At 46.8% G+C, this 19,783-nt stretch overlaps 1 protein-coding gene across 1 annotated transcript in view; it reads left to right on the top strand.

The window, feature by feature from the left end:
• Window positions 1–5,861, top strand: part of GET3 (guided entry of tail-anchored proteins factor 3, ATPase) — a 30,081-nt gene extending 24,220 nt beyond the window's left edge. The window contains exons 6-7 of the mRNA XM_089660953.1: window positions 3,329–3,526; window positions 5,310–5,861. Coding sequence (XP_089517079.1) covers window positions 3,329–3,526; window positions 5,310–5,441 — 330 coding nt within the window. The 3' untranslated portion in view covers window positions 5,442–5,861. The remainder of the gene's footprint in view (window positions 1–3,328; window positions 3,527–5,309) is intronic.
• Window positions 5,862–19,783: the final 13,922 nt, after the last annotated feature.

Genomic DNA, 19,783 nt, shown 5'->3' with positions numbered 1-19,783 from the left:
CGGATGCCGCCATCGGCCGGAGGAGATGGCCGGGGACGCTGCAGGGGACACATCGCGGGAGTGAAGGACAAGGTAAGTGCTGCAGGGACCCCCTGAGCAACGCCACATGGTATTCCCGAGTGTAGCTCGGGGTTACCGCTTTTGGTACTCAAATTTTACCCCGAGCTACACTCGGGAATACCGCTAAGGAGGTTAAAGCATGTTTACCCAGCTTTTAGACTTTTCTTTATTGACATAAAACATTATACACATGATGTGAATAAATCAAAGAGTGTGCTAAATATAAGTAAATACAAAAATTATTAGTTTAAAATGATGTCCGTGATAGAAAAAATTTTATATAAAAGTCCATCCACCATAACAAAGTAATTAAACAGTTCTGAAATCTTCTATAAATCAAACACCGTGCAAAAAAAATCCACCACCGAATGAAATGGGTACACTCACCAGAGCTCCATGCTGACCAGATTATAAGTCAGCAAAGATAGCGTTTGCTCTGGGAGCGATGATCAGCAGAAGAAATCCAAACTGGGAGCAATATACTGCAAGCAGCCAGTCAGCACAATATGGAATAGCCTGAACAGCAGGTAGTCATCACGTCTCCATACCATAGATCATGTTCGGGGAATCAAAAAAGGAAATCATGGTGCAGTACGTTTAAAACCGATATGTTTTATTAAAACTTCAGAAATGGACTCACAAACAGGGTGTCTAGCCGACACCAGAAATGACAGCCTCAAGAAAGCAGGGACGAGCCTCGCTCACCGCGATATCACAGCCGACAGTCTAGGAGGAGCGTCCAGACGTCACATCCAAAAAAAGCCCCGCCCTACTAGTTTCGTCATCCGACGTCACGGGGCGCTTTTTTTTTTTTTTCTCTATTTCTCATATTATACACATGATACACCTGTATACAGCTAATGTACACATATTCAGCAATATAACAGGTTTATGACAGTCTCCCTATTGTACTAGACATATTAGGGGGCCCTGCACCGTTAGAGTAATATTTTGAGGGCCTTTAGGTATAATGCTAAATAGGCAGCACAGTGGCTAAATGGTTAGTACTTCTGCCTGGCAGCACTGGGGTCGTTGGTTCAAATCCCAAGCATGGCACTACCTGTTTGCATGTTCTCTCTGTGCTTGGTGCGGGGTTTCACCTAAGTACTCCGGTTTCCTCCTACACTCCAAAGACATGCTGGTAGGGTAATTAGCTCATGTCTAAAGTGGCCCTGGTATGTGTATGTATGAATGTGAGTTAGGGACCTTAGATTGTACGCCCCTTGAGGGTTAGGGACTGATGTGAAAGTTTTATATATATATATATATATATATATATATATATATATATATATATATATATATATACACACATACACACATAGATAGATAGAGAGATAGAGCTATAGATAGATACCCACACAGTATCTCCCAGAGGTGAGTCCACCCCTCACATTTGTGTAAATATTTGATTCTATCTTTTCTTGTGACAACACTGAAGAAATGACACTTTGCTACAATGTGACGTAGTCAGTGTACAGCTTGTATAACATGTAAATTTGCTGCCCCCTCAAAATAACTCAACACACCGCCATTAATGTCTAAACCGCTGGCAAAAAAAGTGATTCCACCCCTAAGTGACAATGTCCAAATTGGGCCCAATTAGCCATTTTCCCTCCCCGGTGTCATGTGATTCATTAGTGTTACAAGGTCTCAGGTGTGAATGGGGAGCAGGTGTGTTAAATTTGGTGTTATCGCTCTCGCTCTCTCATACTGGTCACTGGAAGTTCAACATGGCACCTCATGGCAAAGAACTCTCTGAGGATCTGAAAAAAAGAATTTTTGCTCTACATAAAGACGACCTAGGCTATAAGAAGATTGCCAAGACCCTGAAATTGAGCTGCAGCATGATGGCCAAGACCATACTGCGGTTTATCAGGACAGGTTCCACACAGAACAGGCCTTGTCATGGTCGACCAAAGAAGTTGAGTGCACGTGCTCAGCGTCCTATCCAGAGGTTGTCTTTGGGAAATAGACATATCAGTGCTGCCAGCATTGCTGCAGAGGTTGAAGGGGTCGGGGGTCAGCCTGTCAGTGCTCAGACCATACGCCACACACTGCATCAAATTGGTCTGCATGGTGTCATCCCAGAAGGAAGCCTCTTCTAAAGATGATGCACAAGAAAGCCCGCAAACAGTTTACTGAAGACAAGCAGACTAAGGACATGGATTACTGGAACCGTATCCTGTGGTCTGATGACACCAAGATAAACTGATTTGGTTCAAATGGTGTCAAACGTGTGTGGTGGCAACCAGGTGAGGAGTACAAAGAGAAGTGTGTCTTGCCTACAGTCAAGCATGGTGGTGGGAGTGTCATGGTCTGGGGCTGCATGAGTGCTGCTGGCACTGGGGAGGTACAGTTCATTGAGGGAACCATGAATGCCAACATGTACTGTGACATACTGAAGCAGAGCATGATCCCCTCCCTTCGGAGACTGCACCGCAGGGCAGTATTCCAACATAACGACCCCAAACACACCTCCAAGACGACCACTGCCTTGCTAAAGAAGCTGAGGGTAAAGTTGATGGACATGCCAAGCATGTCTCCAGACCTAAACCCTATTGAGCATCTGTGGGGCATCCTAAAATGGAAGGTGGAGGAGCACAAGGTCTCTAACATCCACCAGCTCTGTGATGCCGTCATGGAGGAGTGGAAGAGGACTTCAGTGGCAACCTGTGAAGCTCTGGTGACCTCCATGCCCAAGAGGGTTAAGGCAGTGCTGGAAAGCAATGGTGGTCACACAAAATATTGACACTTTGTGCCCAATTTGGACATTGTCACTTAGGGGTGGAATCACTTTTGTTGCCAGTGGTTTAGACATTAATGGCTGTGTTGTTATTTTGAGGGGACAGCAAATTTACATGTTATACAAGCTGTACACTGACTACGTCACATTGTAGCAAAGTGTCATTTCTTCAGTGTTGTCACATGAAAAGAATCAAATATTTACAAAAATGTGAGGGGTGGACTCACTTCTGGGAGATAGTGTGTGTATATGTATGTATGTAAAGCGCTGCGTAAATTGATGGCACTATATAAGCATCTGTAATAAATAAATAGACATAAATACAGTATTGTGTACCTTTTTTGACTTTCATTGTTTAGGAAAATGCTAAATACTGCATATCTTTAACACATTGCAGTTTCACCTTTTATGTTTAGTAGGAATTTGTAAGGTTTTGTTTATATGCCTCCTGTTGCTATACACACGGATACATAACATAGCATATTATTGCTGACAGAGCTGGTTTTACATCCCTCCATACAGGAGCAGACCACGTTTATCTGCGTTTGTATTGCCGAGTTCCTATCCCTGTATGAGACAGAGCGGTTGATCCAGGAGTTGGCGAAATGTAAAATAGATACACATAACATCATAGTGAACCAGCTGGTGTTTCCTGATCCTGAGAAGCCATGCCGGATGTGTGAAGCCCGACACAAGATCCAGTCAAAATACCTGGACCAGGTATGTCAATGATGGGGGGGGGGGGTAGTAAGGGGGGACATCTGTACATCTGTTGTTTGTTGGAAGTGCTGCTTGGTGGTAATTAGGAAGTGTGTGTGCAGTAGGGAGAGGGAGCAACCTACAGGATGATGAAGAGTGAAGAACTCTCCTATTAATTGGCCAAGGTATGGAATTTGATGGTATTATTGGGGAGGGGTCGCAATTGCCTGGTATTAATAGGTAGATTGGATGAGTAAATATGGGTGGGGAAGAGAAACCTTACATTTGTCTGAAATCAGGGGGAGTTTTCTGGTATTAGAAGTTCAAAAAATTACATAGGATAAATAATGCGAAGATGGAGATGCTTGGCACAAATGAGGGGCAAAGTTAATAGGGAAGGGGTGGAACTACCTGCTATTAAAGAACACCTCTACTAAGACTCCATGGGAGATGTCCTTCATAAACCGACTCTCGCACCCAGAGAATCCAGCTTTGCTGTGGAGTGACCCACAGCAAACATTTGTGGAGTTTCATTTCATTTTGCTGCTGCTCACCCTGTACCGCACCATCTTCCTCTCTTACGGGAGTTGGCTGTCTCTTCCTGGTGCAGAGGGAAAAAATATACTGTTCAATTGTGCGAAAGGAGGGGGTAGGAGGAAAATGATGAAAATTGGGTGGGGAGGGTGAAGGTCCGCTTTAACTTGTGTTCCTGGTGAGCAACAGCGGGGAATCTGTGTGTGGAAACTTAGCAGGCTGTCTGTGCTACCGTATATTTAAATCTATATGTAAAGTACACCAGTGAGTGCAGATTTGTATTAAAATGAACATGCAGATATAGGAACGTGAACTCGTAGTATATACTGTATACATATATATTTGCATTTTGGTAATAGTTTCCCTGTAAAGGACTGGAATTCCTCTGTACTAGCTCACAAGTGTCACAATGTGGCACCCTTAGAAAAGAAACCTGTAGTAAGATTTAGAACTTTTCTCACTTCTCCCTCCTTTTATAATTACCTCCTTCCTTCATTCTGTGACTCGTATCTTTTTCTCCTTTTTCTCTCTTTTTCTCTTTCCTTCCTCTTTCTCTTTGTCCCTTTCCTTCCTCTTTCTCTTTGTCCCTTTCCTTCCTCTTTCTCTTTGTCCCTTTCCTTCCTCTTTCTCTTTGTCCCTTTCCTTCCTCTTTCTCTTTGTCCCTTTCCTTCCTCTTTCTCTTTGTCCCTTTCCTTCCTCTTTCTCCCTTTTTCCTTCCTCTTTCTCCTTCTCCCTTTTTCCTTCCTCTTTCTCCTTCTTCTCCCTTTCTCTTTCTCCCTTTTTCCTTCCTCTTTCTCCTTCTTCTCCCTTTCTCTTTCTCCCTTTTCCTTTCTCTTTCTCCCTTTTCCTTTCTCTTTCTCCCTTTTCCTTTCTCTTTCTCCCTTTTCCTTTCTCTTTCTCCCTTTTTCCTTCTCTTTCTCCCTTTTTCCTTCTCTTTTTTCTCCCTTTTTCCTTCCTCTTTTTTCTCCCTTTTTCCTTCCTCTTTTTTCTCCCTTTTTCCTTCCTCTTTTTTCTCCCTTTTTCCTTCCTCTTTTTTCTCCCTTTTTCCTTCCTCTTTTTTCTCCCTTTTTCCTTCCTCTTTTTTCTCCCTTTTTCCTTCCTCTTTTTTCTCCCTTTTTCCTTCCTCTTTTTTCTCTCTTTTTCCTTCCTCTTTCTCGCTCCCTTTTTCCTTCCTCTTTCTCGCTCCCTTTTTCCTTCCTCTTTCTCGCTCCCTTTTCCTTTTCTCTTTCTCGCTTTCCTCTCTAACATTCCTTAATTCTTTCTACCTAAGATGGAGGACCTGTATGAAGATTTCCACATTGTGAAGCTCCCTCTTCTCCCGCATGAAGTTAGGGGGGCAGAAAACGTGAACACATTCTCTAACCTTCTACTGGAGCCGTACAAACCGCCAAGTGGGAAGTGATGGGTTGGGATTCTGGGTGGTTACCCTCACATCGTTTCATAAACACTACAGAGGCAAGCCGAGACAGATGACATCCCTCTGACAGATCAGGTTTTACCCCTCCAAAAACCACCTGTCATCCCCACCCTTATTTTTTTTTCCTGGAGGGTTTATTTATTGTTTCTGGAATTTGGGGACCCAAACAATATTTTACATCTCACTTCAATCTCTGTGTTTGTGTATGTGTCTCAGCCTCTTTCTATCTCCCTGGGCATTTGTCTCTTCATATTTTCAAAAATGCATTGAGAATGCCACACTATAAATCAATACTAAGCATGACACCACTGTAGTTTCAGGGTATCACTAATATACCTCTTCTTTCCCCAAAAATCACCTACTGTAGTGCTCTGGGAGTGGAGTATTAAATTCTCTTTATACAAATCTGTGTTGTGTGGTTATTATCAGAGTACAATATTAATCTTCATTATACTGTCACCAGTGTATAGATACTTAGTATTTGTATACTGTGCAGTGAGATTATCAGTGTATAGATACTTGGTATCATGGTGCAATGTGATCATTATGGGGGCATAGGTATTCAATATCCTTTATACGGTGCGGTGTGATCATTATTGATGTATGGATACTCTGTATCATTATACGGTGGGATGTGATCATTATCGGTGTATATATACTTAGTATCATTATACAGTGCATCATGATCATTATCAGTAAATTAATTGGTTTACGTGAAAGTTATAGCATTTACAAATGGCGGTATATACAGTTGTGCTCAAAGGTTTACATACCCTGGCAGAAAATTTGAAATTGTGGCATTTGATATTGAAAATATGACTGATCATGCCAAAAAATGCTCTTTTATTGAAGGATGATGATTATATGAAGCCATTTATTATCAAATAGTTGTTTGGCTCCTTTTTAAATCATAATGATAACAGAAATCGCCCAAATGGTCCGGATCAAAAGTTTCCGTCCCCTGGAATGTTTGGCCTTAATACAGACACACAAGGTGACACACACGGGTTACAATGACAATTATAGGTTAACCATTTCAATACCGGGCAATTTTACACCTTCCTGCCCAGGCCATTTTTCACGTTTCAGCGCTCTCGCACTTTGAATGACAATTGCGCGGTCATACAACATTGTACCCAAACTAAAATTTTATCATTTTCTTCACACAACTAGAGCTTTCTTTTGGTGGTATTTAATCACCGCTGGGGTTTTTATTTTTTGCTAAATTAACAAAAAAAGACCAAAAATTTTGAAAAAAAACAAGTTTTTCTTTGTTTCTGTTATAAAAGTTTACAAATAAATAATTGTTCTTCATAAATTTAGGCCGAGATGTATTCTGCTACATGTCTTTGGTGAAAATAACCCAAATTAGGAGGATGTATTATTTAGTTTGTAGGAAAGTTATAGAGTTTACAAACTATGGTATAGATCTGAAAATTGATCAATCCTGAAGTACTGACGGACGATCTAATTTCTTGAGGTCCAAGAATGTCAGAACAGTACAGATATCCCCCAAATGACCCCTTTTTGCAGAGTAGACAGTCCGACGTACTTCATAAGAGGCATGGCGAGTTTTTTGAAGTTGTATTTTTTTTTTTGTCATAATTTTTCAGAAAATTAAAAAATGTAAAAAATTATTTTCACTATTTTTTTTTTTTTTTTTTTTGTTACATACTGTCACCAGTGCAGTACAGCGTCATCATATAACTCGCATGGCGGTGAACAGGGACACTGACTGGTGACAGTATGAAAAAAAAAAAAAAAATATATATATATATATATATATATATATATATATATATATATATATATATATATATATATATATTTTTTTTTTTATTATTTTTAATTTTTTATTACATTTTTTTTAATTTTTTTTAAGATTTTTTTTTTCATATTTTACTATGACCAAAGTAGTACAATGTTACCATAGTAATATTGTACTACTTTGGGGAAGTGATCAGTATTTTTTTTTTTTTTTTTACACAATTTGCTTATAGCAAAGAATTACTTTGCTATAAGCAAGCATTTACCTGAATGAAATCGATTTATTAAGTGTTTTTTTTTTTTTGTTTTTTTTGTGCTTAGCTGTGATTTGGTCACAGCTAATCACATGACATGTGCATGTGATTAGCTGTGACCATTCACAGCTAGGAACTAGTATACAATGGATGGCATGAATGAAGCCATCCATTGTATACAACTGTCATGTGACCTGCTGTGATTGGTCCAGCAATGGGGGCCGGTACTCAGATCTGTCATCGGCCGTGTCCGAGGTACATGGCTGGTGACAGATCGCGCCGCTCTGCATTAGCGCAAACTGCGCATGTGCAGGTGCACGCCAAATGGCGTGCCCCCGGAATGCCGAAGCACTTTTGAAGCCGCCAAACGGCCATTGGCCAATGTCCCACATCTGTGGCTTTTTAAATTGCAATTCGTGTCAGTGTATAAATAGTCAATGAGTTTGTTAGCTCTTACATGGAAGCACTGACTAGGCTAGATCCTGAGCCATGGGGATCAGAAAAGAACTGTCATAACAAGGTAATGGAACAAGGATGACAGAGGCAGCTCATCTCTAGGGTAAGTAATGGTATGCTCTACTTTACTCTGTGCATCGTTTTGGTCTTTGAAATATCAGGCTAATCGTATTAGATATTATTTGCAGACACTACCACCTTTTTCCATCACACAGAAAACAATCTGTTAATTTATTACCTCTCTCCCTTCAGCGTTATCCCTTTTTGAGTCTGTTATCTAGCTTCATACAGTCAAACATGGTTACAGAACTTGTATTTCTTCGTATGGTACAAGACACAGGATCCAAGTTCCACAGGTTATGCAGCTGTCTTCAGGGGAGCAGTTATTGGTAGCCAAGTATAAGCCTTCCCACTCCAAGAAAGGCTCAGTTTTTTGTTTTTTTTTTGCTAGTGTCCCTAAGCTAGTGGACAGATGGGACTACTTTTCTCTGCTCTGCAAGAATCAAACCACTTTATTTTTCTATTTTCAAGATTCTAATGAGCTTTCTTAGCTGCTACATAGTCACTGAAACGGTTTTTGGCATATTTCCAGATCAGTTGACTCCTCAGCTGAGCCTTGGGGTACCATAACCTCCCAGGATGAAGATGCAGGCCAACCTGTAATCCTACTTCGGGTACTGGATTCTGTGAGAGGTGCTCCTCTAGCCATGTTGCCCAAATTAGTGAGTTAGCCGTAGGGTGTTATGCAGGTGCAGGGCTATGGTCCATCTGCCTTTTGAAACCCTGTTTTTGAAAACCCAATAAGGGAGAATGGCCACGGGGAGGAAGAGTATCTGGATGGGGCTTGTTTCCTCATGTCAATCTGTGACTGGTAGAACCTCAAGCTGCTGCAGTCAGTCAGCCATATCAGAGAGCCCAGTATGCTTCCCCTCCTGTTCCTCATGAGTTAACGAACACAGTGCTGGCTGATGCTTATTCATTCGCAGCCAGTGGTGGAAGCAGCCCAGTCGTGTTTTTTATTTTTGAATTTGGTGCCTTCTTATCTCATACCTCATCTCATATCTCAAGACTTTAGTCACCAAGCCAATTAAAATGAAACAAAATTATCCTTACTTATTCAGTGTGCATGGGCCATGCCTTTTAGAACATCTTGCGTCAACCCAGCTAAGGGTCACCTGGCTAGGTTCACTAGAAATACCTTGGCCTGCCAAAACCTTCCCTGTACACTCATATTGATGTCCCTCCAGTGCTCCATAGGATGTAATGGGATTCTGCCGCCGGTGCTTTAGCCTGCCGCCGGGCCTTGTTCACCCCCCGATGCCGGGCCTTGTTCACCCCCCGATGCCGGGCCTTGATCACCCCCCGAGGCCGGGCCCTCAGCACCTCCAAACACCGCACCCTACGGCTCGTCCAGTCGCCGAACCACTGTACCCACCGACACCGTGCCACAACACCCTCGGACGCCGACCTACAGCGCCCACAGACTGCAACCAGCCAGCTGCTGACCCAGCCGCCCACCACTCTCACTCTCCTCCTACAGATGGACACAGATGAACTTCTTCATGGCATGACAAACTCTCTGCATCCTCACGTCCTGATTGAAACCTCCCCGACCTGACCAGCACTCCCCTCACCCTAACATGCCACCTGCACTCCTCGTTTTCCTCTCCTCCATTCCCAAAATCTCTTCCCACTACTCCCCCAAAACAGCTCTACATTGCTCCTTCACTTCTTCCTTCTCCCCACTACGGCTCCCACCACCTCCTCCTGATGCTCCACTCTCCCGCCGACCCACACGCCCCTGCACATCCCGTTCCCATGCCACCTTCCTCACCCTTCTCCTAACCCCCGGGGACATCTCCCTGAACCCTGGCCCCCCACCTCCCCACTCCCCCTCTCGGCACCCCCCTGCTCCCGCCAGCTGCCGCAACCCCCTCAACTTGACACCCGTCCCCCTACTCCCCGCATCCACCCCTCCTCTCTCGGTTGCACTCCTGAACGCCCGTTCGGTTTGCAACAAGCTCACCGCCATCCATGTCCTCTTTGTCTCCCACTCCCTCAACCTCCTAGCGGTCACAGAAACCTGGATCCAAGCCACTGACTCCACCTCCCCTGCAGCACTCACCTATGGAGGCCTCGTCTGGACCCACTCACCCAGACCGAGTGGTCGCAGAGGCGGTGGGGTCGGCATGCTCCTGCCACCGCTGAGCACCTTCCAGGTTCTCCCTAACCCCCCCCCTCCCTATCCTCCTCCTCCTCCTTCAAATCCACTGCATCCGGCTCTTCTCCCCCAACCCCCTGAGGATTGCAGTAATCTATCGGCCTCCAGGATCCGCATCACTCTTTCTAGACGACTTTGCCACCTGGCTACCCTTCTTCCTCTCCTCTGAGCTACTGACCATCATCCTCAGGGACTTCAACATCCCCATCAACGCCAACAGCTACTTCCCAACTCCTCCTCCTAACCTCCTCCTTCACGCTCACACAGCACACATAGTCCTCCACCCACACCAATGGAAACACCCTGGACCTCGTTTTCTCCCACCTCTGCACCCTCCACGACTTCACTAACACCCCCATCCCCCTCTCTGACCACCACCTCCTCACATTTTCCATCTCCCCCTCCTCTAACTCCCCCCACCCCCCCAAAGCGTCAAACCATCACCAGCTGTAACCTCCGCAACCTGAACCCGGCTCATCATCACCCGGCAGCTTACTGTCTGTACGATAGTATCCTTCCTCTGTCATGCCCTGACCTGGCCACTACTGCGTACAATGACTCACTGTCGGCTGCCCTCTACTCCCAGGCACCCCTAACCACGTGTAACGTCAGACCCCGACCGCTTCAACCCTGGCAGAACGACCACACAAAATGTCTCAAACGACGCAGTCGCGCGCTGGAGCGATTATGGCGCAAAACCAGATCCCCTCTTGCGTTCTCCCTCTACAAAGCCGCCTTCCCCACCTACACCACCTCCCTCCATGCCGCCAAGCAAGCCTATTTCGTTACCCTCATCAACACCCTCTCCACCTGTCCTCGCCGGCTCTTCTCCACTTTCAAATCCCTGCTCTCCCCCACCTCCACTCAGCACCTCGCTCACTGCCCACAAGATTGCCAATCGTTTCCAAAACAAGATTGACGCAATCCGTAAGGACATTGCCAACTCACAATCTACCTCTCCACCTAGCCCCCCCCTCCATCACCCCCTCAACTCTCCCCTCCTCCGCCCTCATACCCGCACTGCCCCCCACCATACCTAACACCCCGCACACTATCACCTCCCCAACGCCCCGCTCCTTCAGCCCAGCTACCACTGAGGAGGTCACTAAGGTCTTCACTGAATCTCGCCTCACCACTTGCCCCCTGGACCCTATCCCCTCAGAGCTCCTCCAGTCACCCCCCTCCTCCATCATTCGCTCCCTCACCCACATCTTCAATCTCTCCCTCTCCACTGGCACATTCCCCTCCCCCCCCCCAAAGCACGCACACATCACCCCCATACTCAAAAAACCCTCCCTTGACCCCACTGACCAAAACAACGTTAGACCCATCTCCCTGTTACCATTCACTTTCAAGCTCCTTGAGCTCTTGGCCTACAATCGCCTAAGCACCCACCTCACTGATAACAACCTCCTTGATCCACTACAGTCAGGCTTCCGTTCCCTACACTCCACCGAAACCACCCTACTTAAAATCACTAACGACCTGCTAACTGCCAAAGCTAATGGCCATTACTCAGTTCTCCTGCTCCTCGACCTCTCTGCTGCCTTTGACACAGTCGACCATCCCCTCCTCCTTACAAAACTGCACTCCCTTGGCATCAGGGACGCTGCTCTCTCCTGGTTCTTCTCCTACCTATCCCAACGCTCCTTCAGCGCCACCTAAAACGCTGCCACCTCCCACTCTCTCCCCCTCTCTGTTGGGGTCCCCCAAGGCTCTGTCCTCGGACCTCTCCTCTTCTCCATCTACACTTCCTCCCTTGGCAAACTGATACACTTCCACGGTGTCAACTATCAGCTCTATGCCGCCGACACAAAAATGTACCTCTCCGCCCGCATCGCCCACCTCCTGAATGACATATCAGACTGGATATCGCTCCATTTCCTCAACTTAAACCTGTCCAAAACTGAGCTCCTGGTTTTCCCCCCAGCCCGTGCACCCCCCCTCCCCCCATCCTCTCCATCACTGCTAGCAATGCCACCATCAATCCCACCCCACACGCCAAAGTCCTGGGTGTCACCCTGGACTCAAACCTTTCCTTCCAACCTCATGTTCAATCACTATCAAAGTCATGCAGGCTCCACCTCCGCAACATCTCCAAGATACCGTACATTCCTCACCCCAGACACTACTAAACAATTCGTACGCTCCCTCATCATCTCACGCCTGGACTACTGCAACTCCCTTCTCACTGGCCTACCCAAACAAACACTATCCCCACTCCAGTCTATCCTGAACTCAGCGGCAAGACTCATCCACCTCACCAACCGCTCCACATCTGCCTCCCCCCTCTGCCAATCCCTTCACTGGCTCCCGATTGCCCAGCACTTCAAATTACTAACTCTGACCTACAAAGCCATTCACAATGCCGCTCCAAACTACCTAACTGACCTGATACCCAAATACCACCCTACCCGTGCCCTTCGCTCCTCACAGGACCTCCTACTCTCTAGCTCCCTGGTCTCTTCCTCCCCCGCCCAACTGCAGGAGTTCTCCAGGACTTCCCCATCCTCTGGAACTCCCTACCCCAATCCATCAGACTGTCACCCACCCTCCTCACCTTCAGGCGCACCCTGAAAACCCATCTCTTCAGGGAAGCCAACCCCACCCTCACCTAACAACTGATCTCCTCCACTTCTCCCACCACTCCATCCCCCACAGCCACTTCCTCTTGTACCACTATCCCCTCCCTCCTAGATTGTAAGATCGAAAGAGCAGGGCCCTTGAACCCCTCGTGTATTGTTACTGTATTGTCTCATGTTCTGTCCCCCTTGCTACTGTACAGCGCTGAGAAAACCCTTTGGTGCTATATAAATCCTGTATAATAATAATAATTTAAACTCAAATCTGTCAGTCCTCCAGAAGCTGCACTTTGATTTATTCAGCATCTTTCCCCTGTCTACCCTCACTGACAATGTTGCCTTCCTCATTGCTGCCACAAGTATGGCCTATAAATGCTTACATTGGTGCAAGTTGGATCAACTTAACAATTTAAAAATTACCATGCCTGGAATTCAACTTTAAGGTGTTGCTGTATACTGTTTACTAAGGCCTGATGTACATTTGAGATGGCTGTGCCATGTTCTCACCCTGACTATTAGGCCTTGTTCACATGGGTGTTTCTACGTGTACACCTGTATGAAGGGCCATGTTTACACGCACGGGATGCACAGGGGAGATCCGTTCAGGTTGTCCCAGTCATGTCAATTGGTACATAGAGGCTTCGGGGACACAGCTTCTGCTTCCAATTTGACATCCATATGAGTGCTGGTTCATGGTCCCGAACATACACTCTCTGTATGGGGACATGCACCTGCACCCACATGGATGTCAAATTAGCCTGTAGCCGCTATGTCTTAACTGACGTGGATGGCACTGCCTGCATATGGATGAACAGAGCACCTGTGCATCCCCGTGTGGGCCAACATGGCCCTTCTCTTAGATACGCCCGTGTGAATTAGGCTATAAAAGCAAAAAAGCCCAAATACCTGAACATGCGACCACTTAAAAAGGATAACTGACCAATGTTTAGTAAACGTCACTTTGGTTGGTTGCCCCAGGTTCCTGCATTTTGCAGTCTTGCCCCATCCACCCTGCCATGCAAAGATTGAGCTGGGGGTCTGTTCTGAATGAGGGGTTTCCCTGTACAGCTGCTGCAGCCATCCACTCTGGGTCTTCTGTTCCAGGCCCACGTCAATCCGACTGGCCATCACTTTCCCTCCTCATCACTCTCCCCTCTACTCCTCTGTTTTGATTTTCTGCTTAATTACTCTTAAACAAAGCACAGGAGGGAGCAGTGAAGAGACGCACAGTTCTGGGCAGAGAACAGAAGGCGTCTGTGTCCCTTACATAACCTTCCAGGAACGTCTCACCCCCCCAAAGCCACATCTACTATAGCACGCTACTGACACTGATTTTTTTTATGGGGCAGCACAGTGGCTAAATGGTTAACACTTCCGCCTGGCAGTACTAGGGTCGTTGGTTCGAATCCCAGCCACAGTACCACCTGCATGGAGTTTGCATGTTCTCCCTGTGCCTGCGTGGGTTTCCTCCGCGTACTCCGGTTTCCTCCCACACTGCAAAGACATGCTGGTAGGTTAATTGGCTCCTGTCTAAATTGGCCCTAGTATGTGTATGTATGAATGTGAGTTAGGGACCTTAGATTGTACGCCCCTTGAGGGTTAGGGACTGATGTGAATGTACAATATATATGTAAAGCGCTGTGTAAATTGACAGCACTATATAAGTACCTGAAATAAATAAATATTATGCAGCCATTCCACACAGCATAGTCACTCTCATCCCTTCTCCCATTCCAATCCCATCTCCAATCAATGGAAAGCGTGGCAAAAACACAACACTGCGCTATGTTTTTGGTGCGTTTTTTGAGTCACGTCCTGTAAAAAACGCACTGCAATCATGGTACAAAGGATTAGTGTGAAAATAGCCCAATCCTGAAAGGATCTGTTAGCTAAGGGTAATGTTGATGTAGCGTACCTCCTATGACACAGGTTGATGACCATTATTTACTTTATTCTGTTGCATGTTGTTACCCCCCCCCCCCCCAAAAAAAATAAAGGAAACTGTACTGGGAGAAATACAGACTGCCATTGGTGACCTCTTTTTGAAAATGCCAACTGTCTAGGTGTCTGTGGGTTAAATACTTTTCAAATCGCTGACCTGGAACATGCATGTGTTACGTAACATTAAGACGCCCATAGCAGGTAGGCTGAACAAGTTAACTGCTGTTTAGCATGTATGGGGAAATCTCAGGCAGCTGCATACAGTGCTGCTTATGAACAGAGACTGCATCTGCTGGAATTCAGTCACTGTTCAGCTGATAATTGTCCCCCAGCGTGATTTAATATTTAAGTTGAATTTTGTTGACCTGGGTGGTTCTGGTAAGGCCACCCACAGCTCGAATTTTTTCCCGCTTCAAAAGGAATTGAACAAAATGTGGTCCTTAAACTAAAATCAGAATTTCTCTTTTGCATATTGGTTTGAGGTCAATTAGTCAAAAGTGCTAAATCCATTGGAACAAATGGACATTGGGCAACTAGCGTTTTCAGAAAGATTTTGGCTGTAACAGGCTACATAGTTTTTCCATTGCCAGTTTCTATTAGGAATCCCACCATATGGTGTATTTTTGTTTTTTCCAAGGCAAGGTTCCATTCCCAGCCTGGTGTGGTTTGGTGTCTGTATCCTTGGCAGGTGAAGGTCTTTGTGTCAGGAAGTCCAGAGATCACCACGGCGCACAAATCTGCACAGGCGTAGGATCCTGACAAGACATACAGGCAGGCGGGCACTAGGACCCAGGCGCGCCTGTCACCAATGACGGCCGGGCGGGCACTAGGACCCAGGTGCGCCTGTCGGCACCGGGCGGGCTATTTAAACCTGCTTGTGCAATGCTCACATTGCCGTATGGTCTTCATTCCCTGCTCGTCTGTTCCTGCGTGAGATACCTTGTTGCCGACCCTGCTTGATCCTGACCTCTGCTGACCGTCTCCTGCTCTGATCCCTGGCTCGTCTGACTATCCTTTTGCTTACTACTGGTTACCTGACCTCCTGTTGCGGAAACCTGGCTTGTGACCTGACTACTCTCTGTCCGCTGCTCTGTACCGTTCTGCCTCTGCTGTTACCGACCCGGCCTGCCTGACTACGCTACACGTACTCTGTCATCCATCCATCCTGCACGGATCAGGTCATCACTGCCCAGGTCTGCCAGCCTCTTCACATCAGGCTCTCTTCCGATACATACCTCCGGCGGTTCCCTCTACCACAGTCGGGTGCACTCAGGGGTCGCGACCTGGTCTCAGTCTGCTCCAAGTCCATCCCCACCATCAGGGGCCCTGGTGAATAAGCAGATTGGGGCTTAGACCCCACACCCTGGGGAATCCCATTCTGTGGGTTGCTAGAGATACCTCCGGGTGGATCGTGACACTTTGGCATGGCTTCACTCCCAATTTCTAACAGTTGTAATAAAGCTCACATACTAATTGCACTCACTTATGTGCTGAGTAGGAGAAACTTTCACCTGAGAGCTGAGCAATGGGCTTTCTGCTTCCTGCATGCTGAGTTGGAGGGAATTCCATCTTTCCGAGTGCTGAACGGGAAATGTGTTCCTACTCCCTGCATGCTGAGGGGAAAAAGCTTCCTACTCCCTGCATGCTGAGGGGAAGAAGCTTCCTACTCCCTGCATACTGAGTGAAAGATGCTTCCTACTCCCTGCATGCTGAGGGGAAGAAGCTTCCTACTCCCTGCATACTGAGTGAAAGATGCTTCCTACTCCCTGCATGCTGAGTGAAAGATGCTTCCTACTCCCTGCATGCTGAGTGGAAGAAGCTTCCTACTCCCTGCATGCTGGGTGGAAGAAGCTTCCTACTCCCTGCATGCTGAGTGGAAGAAGCTTCCTACTCCCTGCATGCTGAGTGGTAGAGGCTTTCTTCTCCCTGCATGCTGAGTGGAAGAAGCTTCCTACTCCCTGCATGCTGAGTGGTAGAGGCTTTCTTCTCCCTGCATGCTGAGTGGTAGAGGCTTCCTACTCCCTACATGCTGAGTGGTAGAGGCTTCCTACTCCCTGCATGCTGAGTTGAAGAAGCTTCCTACTCCCTGCATGCTGAGTGGAAGAAGCTTCCTACTTCCTGAGCACAGCTCTCAGGAACTGCCTACTTCCTGAGAACTGAGTGGGAAGGTGTTCCTACTTCCCGAGTACAGAGCAGGAGGGACTTCCTTCTTCCTGATAGCTGAGCAAGTGTGGCTTCCTATGTCCTGAGTGCAGAGTTGGAGTAACTTCTTATGTCCTGAGTGCAGGGCAGGAGGGATTTCCCGAATGCTGAGAGGGCACGTGTTTCTACTTCCTGAGTGCTTAGTGGGAGATACTTCTTGAGAACTGAGTGGTAGGGACTTTCTACTGCGGTCACATGATCAGTCCTGGTGTTGTAATAAGTGAAAAAACAGTCAGCCAACCACATGGGAAGGATATAACATTTCCGAAGGAGTTCTCTACACCAACCGTATATAGGCTTTCAGGGTCTCCTGTGAATCCAGCAAGAGAGGAAAGTGGAGCTCTATCCAGGACAGTGCTGGATTGGTTTAGGGATGGGAAAAGGGAGGGTGAATGGGGGGTTGGGGCCTGTCAAGAACTGGTGAGTTTATTTACTTTTTTCTTTTTCTTCTTTAATGTGACTTTGTGCCCATTCAGATGTATGTGGATTGGATGTGGTTTTGAACCACTGGACATGTGAAATAACATTGCTTCCTGTGGTGCCTGGTCACATACACTATATTGCCAAAAGTATTGGGCCAGCTCTCCAAACCATTGGATTCAGATGTTCCAATCACCTCCATGGCCACAGGTGTATAAAATCAAGCACCTAGGCATACAGACTGCTTCTACAAACATTTGTGAAAGAATGGGTCGCTCTCAGGTGCTCAGTGACTCCAAGCGTGGTCCTGTGATAGGTTGTGACCTGTGCAATAAGTCCATCCGTGACATTTCCTGGCTACTAAATATTCCACAGTCAATTGTTAGTAGTATTAACAAAGCGGAAGCAACTAGGAACAACAGTAACTCGGCCACCAAGTGGTAGGCCATGTAACATGACAGAGCGGGGTCAGCGCATGTTGAAGCGCGCAGTGTGCAGAAGTCGCCAACTGCCTGCAAAGTCAATAGCTCAAGCCCTCCGAACTTGGTGTGGCCTTCAGATTAGCACAACATCAGTGCGTAGAGAGCTTCATGGAATGGGTTTCCATGGCCGAGCAGCTGCATCCAAGCCTTACATCACCAAGTGCAATGCAAAATGTTGGATGCAGTGGTGTAAAGCACGCCGCCACTGGACTCTAGAGAAGTGGAGACGTGTTCTCAATCAATCACCAATCAATCAACCAATCACGCTTCTCTGTCTGGCAATCGGATGGACATATCTAGGTTTGGTGGTGCCAGGAGAACTGTACTTGCCTGACTGCATTGTGTCAAGTGTAAATTTGGTGGGATTATGGTGTGTTGTTGTTTTTCAGGGGTTGGGCTTGGCCCCCTAGTTCCAGTGAAGGGAACTCTCAAGGTGTTACCATACCAAGACATTTTGGACAATTTCTTGCTCCCAACTTTGTAGGAACAGTTTGAGGATGGCCCCTTCCTGTTCCAACATGACCGCATACCAGTGCACAAAGCAAGGTCCATAAAGAATTGGATGAGCCAGTTTGGGGTGGAGGAACTTGACTGACCTGCTGAGTCCTGACCTCAACCCGATAGAACACCTTTGGAATGAATTAGGGCTCGTTCACACTTGGCTGTTTTACCAACGCTTGCTAAACGCCCCTATAGCGTTTGGCAAGCGTTGGTCCGGCGTTTGCGGAGCGTTTTTAACGCTCCGCAAACGCCGCATGCGCGGTTTAGTGGCGGTTGCTAGGCATTTGCCGAGCGTTAATAACGCCCCACAAACGCCTATAATACAGTTTGAGTGGTGTTACCGCTCCGCAAACGCCCCACAACTGCGTCGCAACCGCACCGCAAACGCCGGCCGGGCGTTTGCGGAGCGGCACCATAGACGAGAATAGGAGGCTTCAAAGCCTCCTGACTTGACCAGAGGCGTCCGTTTTGCCGTGACGCGACGCAAACGCTCCCGTTAGAACAGCACCATGTGCTGTAATGTGCAGAATTGGCAGAGGCGTTTGGGAAGCGGTAAAAACGCTTCCCAAACGCCTCTCTGCCGCCTGCACACAAGGCTAGTGTGAACGTAGCCTTAGAGTGGAGACTGTGAGCCAGGCCTTCTCATCTGACATCAGTGCCTGACCTCACAAATGTGCTTCTGGAAGAATGGTCCAACCTTCCCATAGACACCCTCCTAAACCTTGTGGACGGCCTTCCCAGAAGAGTTGAAGCTGTTATAGCTGCAAAGGGCGGGGCCAACTCAATATTGAACCCTACGGACTAAGACTGGGATGCCATTAATGTTCATGTGCGTGTAAAGGCAGGCGGCTTAATACATTTGGCAATATAGTGTATGTCCGGTGCACTGGCAGTGCAGATTGAAAAAGAGTGCTGTCCGATTTCTAAGCAGGTTACAGGCTATTGCCTTCTATGGGAACTGTTTCTAAACCGCACATGTGTGAACAGGATAAAATCCTGACCTGAACCTGATATAAACCTGACATGAACTGCTGAACAACTGCTGTGTCATTTAGCTGTGAAATCTGAGCATCAATCTGCACTGCACGTGTGTAAATCAGCTCCTCCTGTTAGAGGGTGGCTATGTTTGTTCTCCATGGTCTCACTGTATGTAGGAACGTAGCCACCCTGTCTTGCTCACTCCCGAGATGAACTAGAAACTAGCCTGCACCGCTCATTCCAAAAACGGAAGTAAGTGGGAAAGGAAAGGTTTGGGACCTCTCCACCTCATCCAATCAATGTATGCTTTTCATTTTCTGAAAGGTACCCATGCTGAGCTGACCTCCAGCATTCAGAATGCATCAGGCTGGCCTCTCAGAACGGTACTTGGAAGCAAGTGGTAATCACTGGAGTCCCAGTGTCTACTTCACGGCAGCTTCCACAGCCAAGTAAGTAGTAGTAGTGCACGGGCCTGCCTGAATGAAAACATTGATTGGATAGATTACATAGGTCCTCCTATCAC

This window comes from Staurois parvus, unplaced genomic scaffold (genome assembly GCF_062004578.1).
Source record: "Staurois parvus isolate SC_StPar_1 unplaced genomic scaffold, SC_StPar_1.0 ptg001296l, whole genome shotgun sequence".
Classification (NCBI taxonomy): domain Eukaryota; kingdom Metazoa; phylum Chordata; class Amphibia; order Anura; family Ranidae; genus Staurois; species Staurois parvus.
This window is presented reverse-complemented; position numbering and strand designations above follow the sequence as displayed.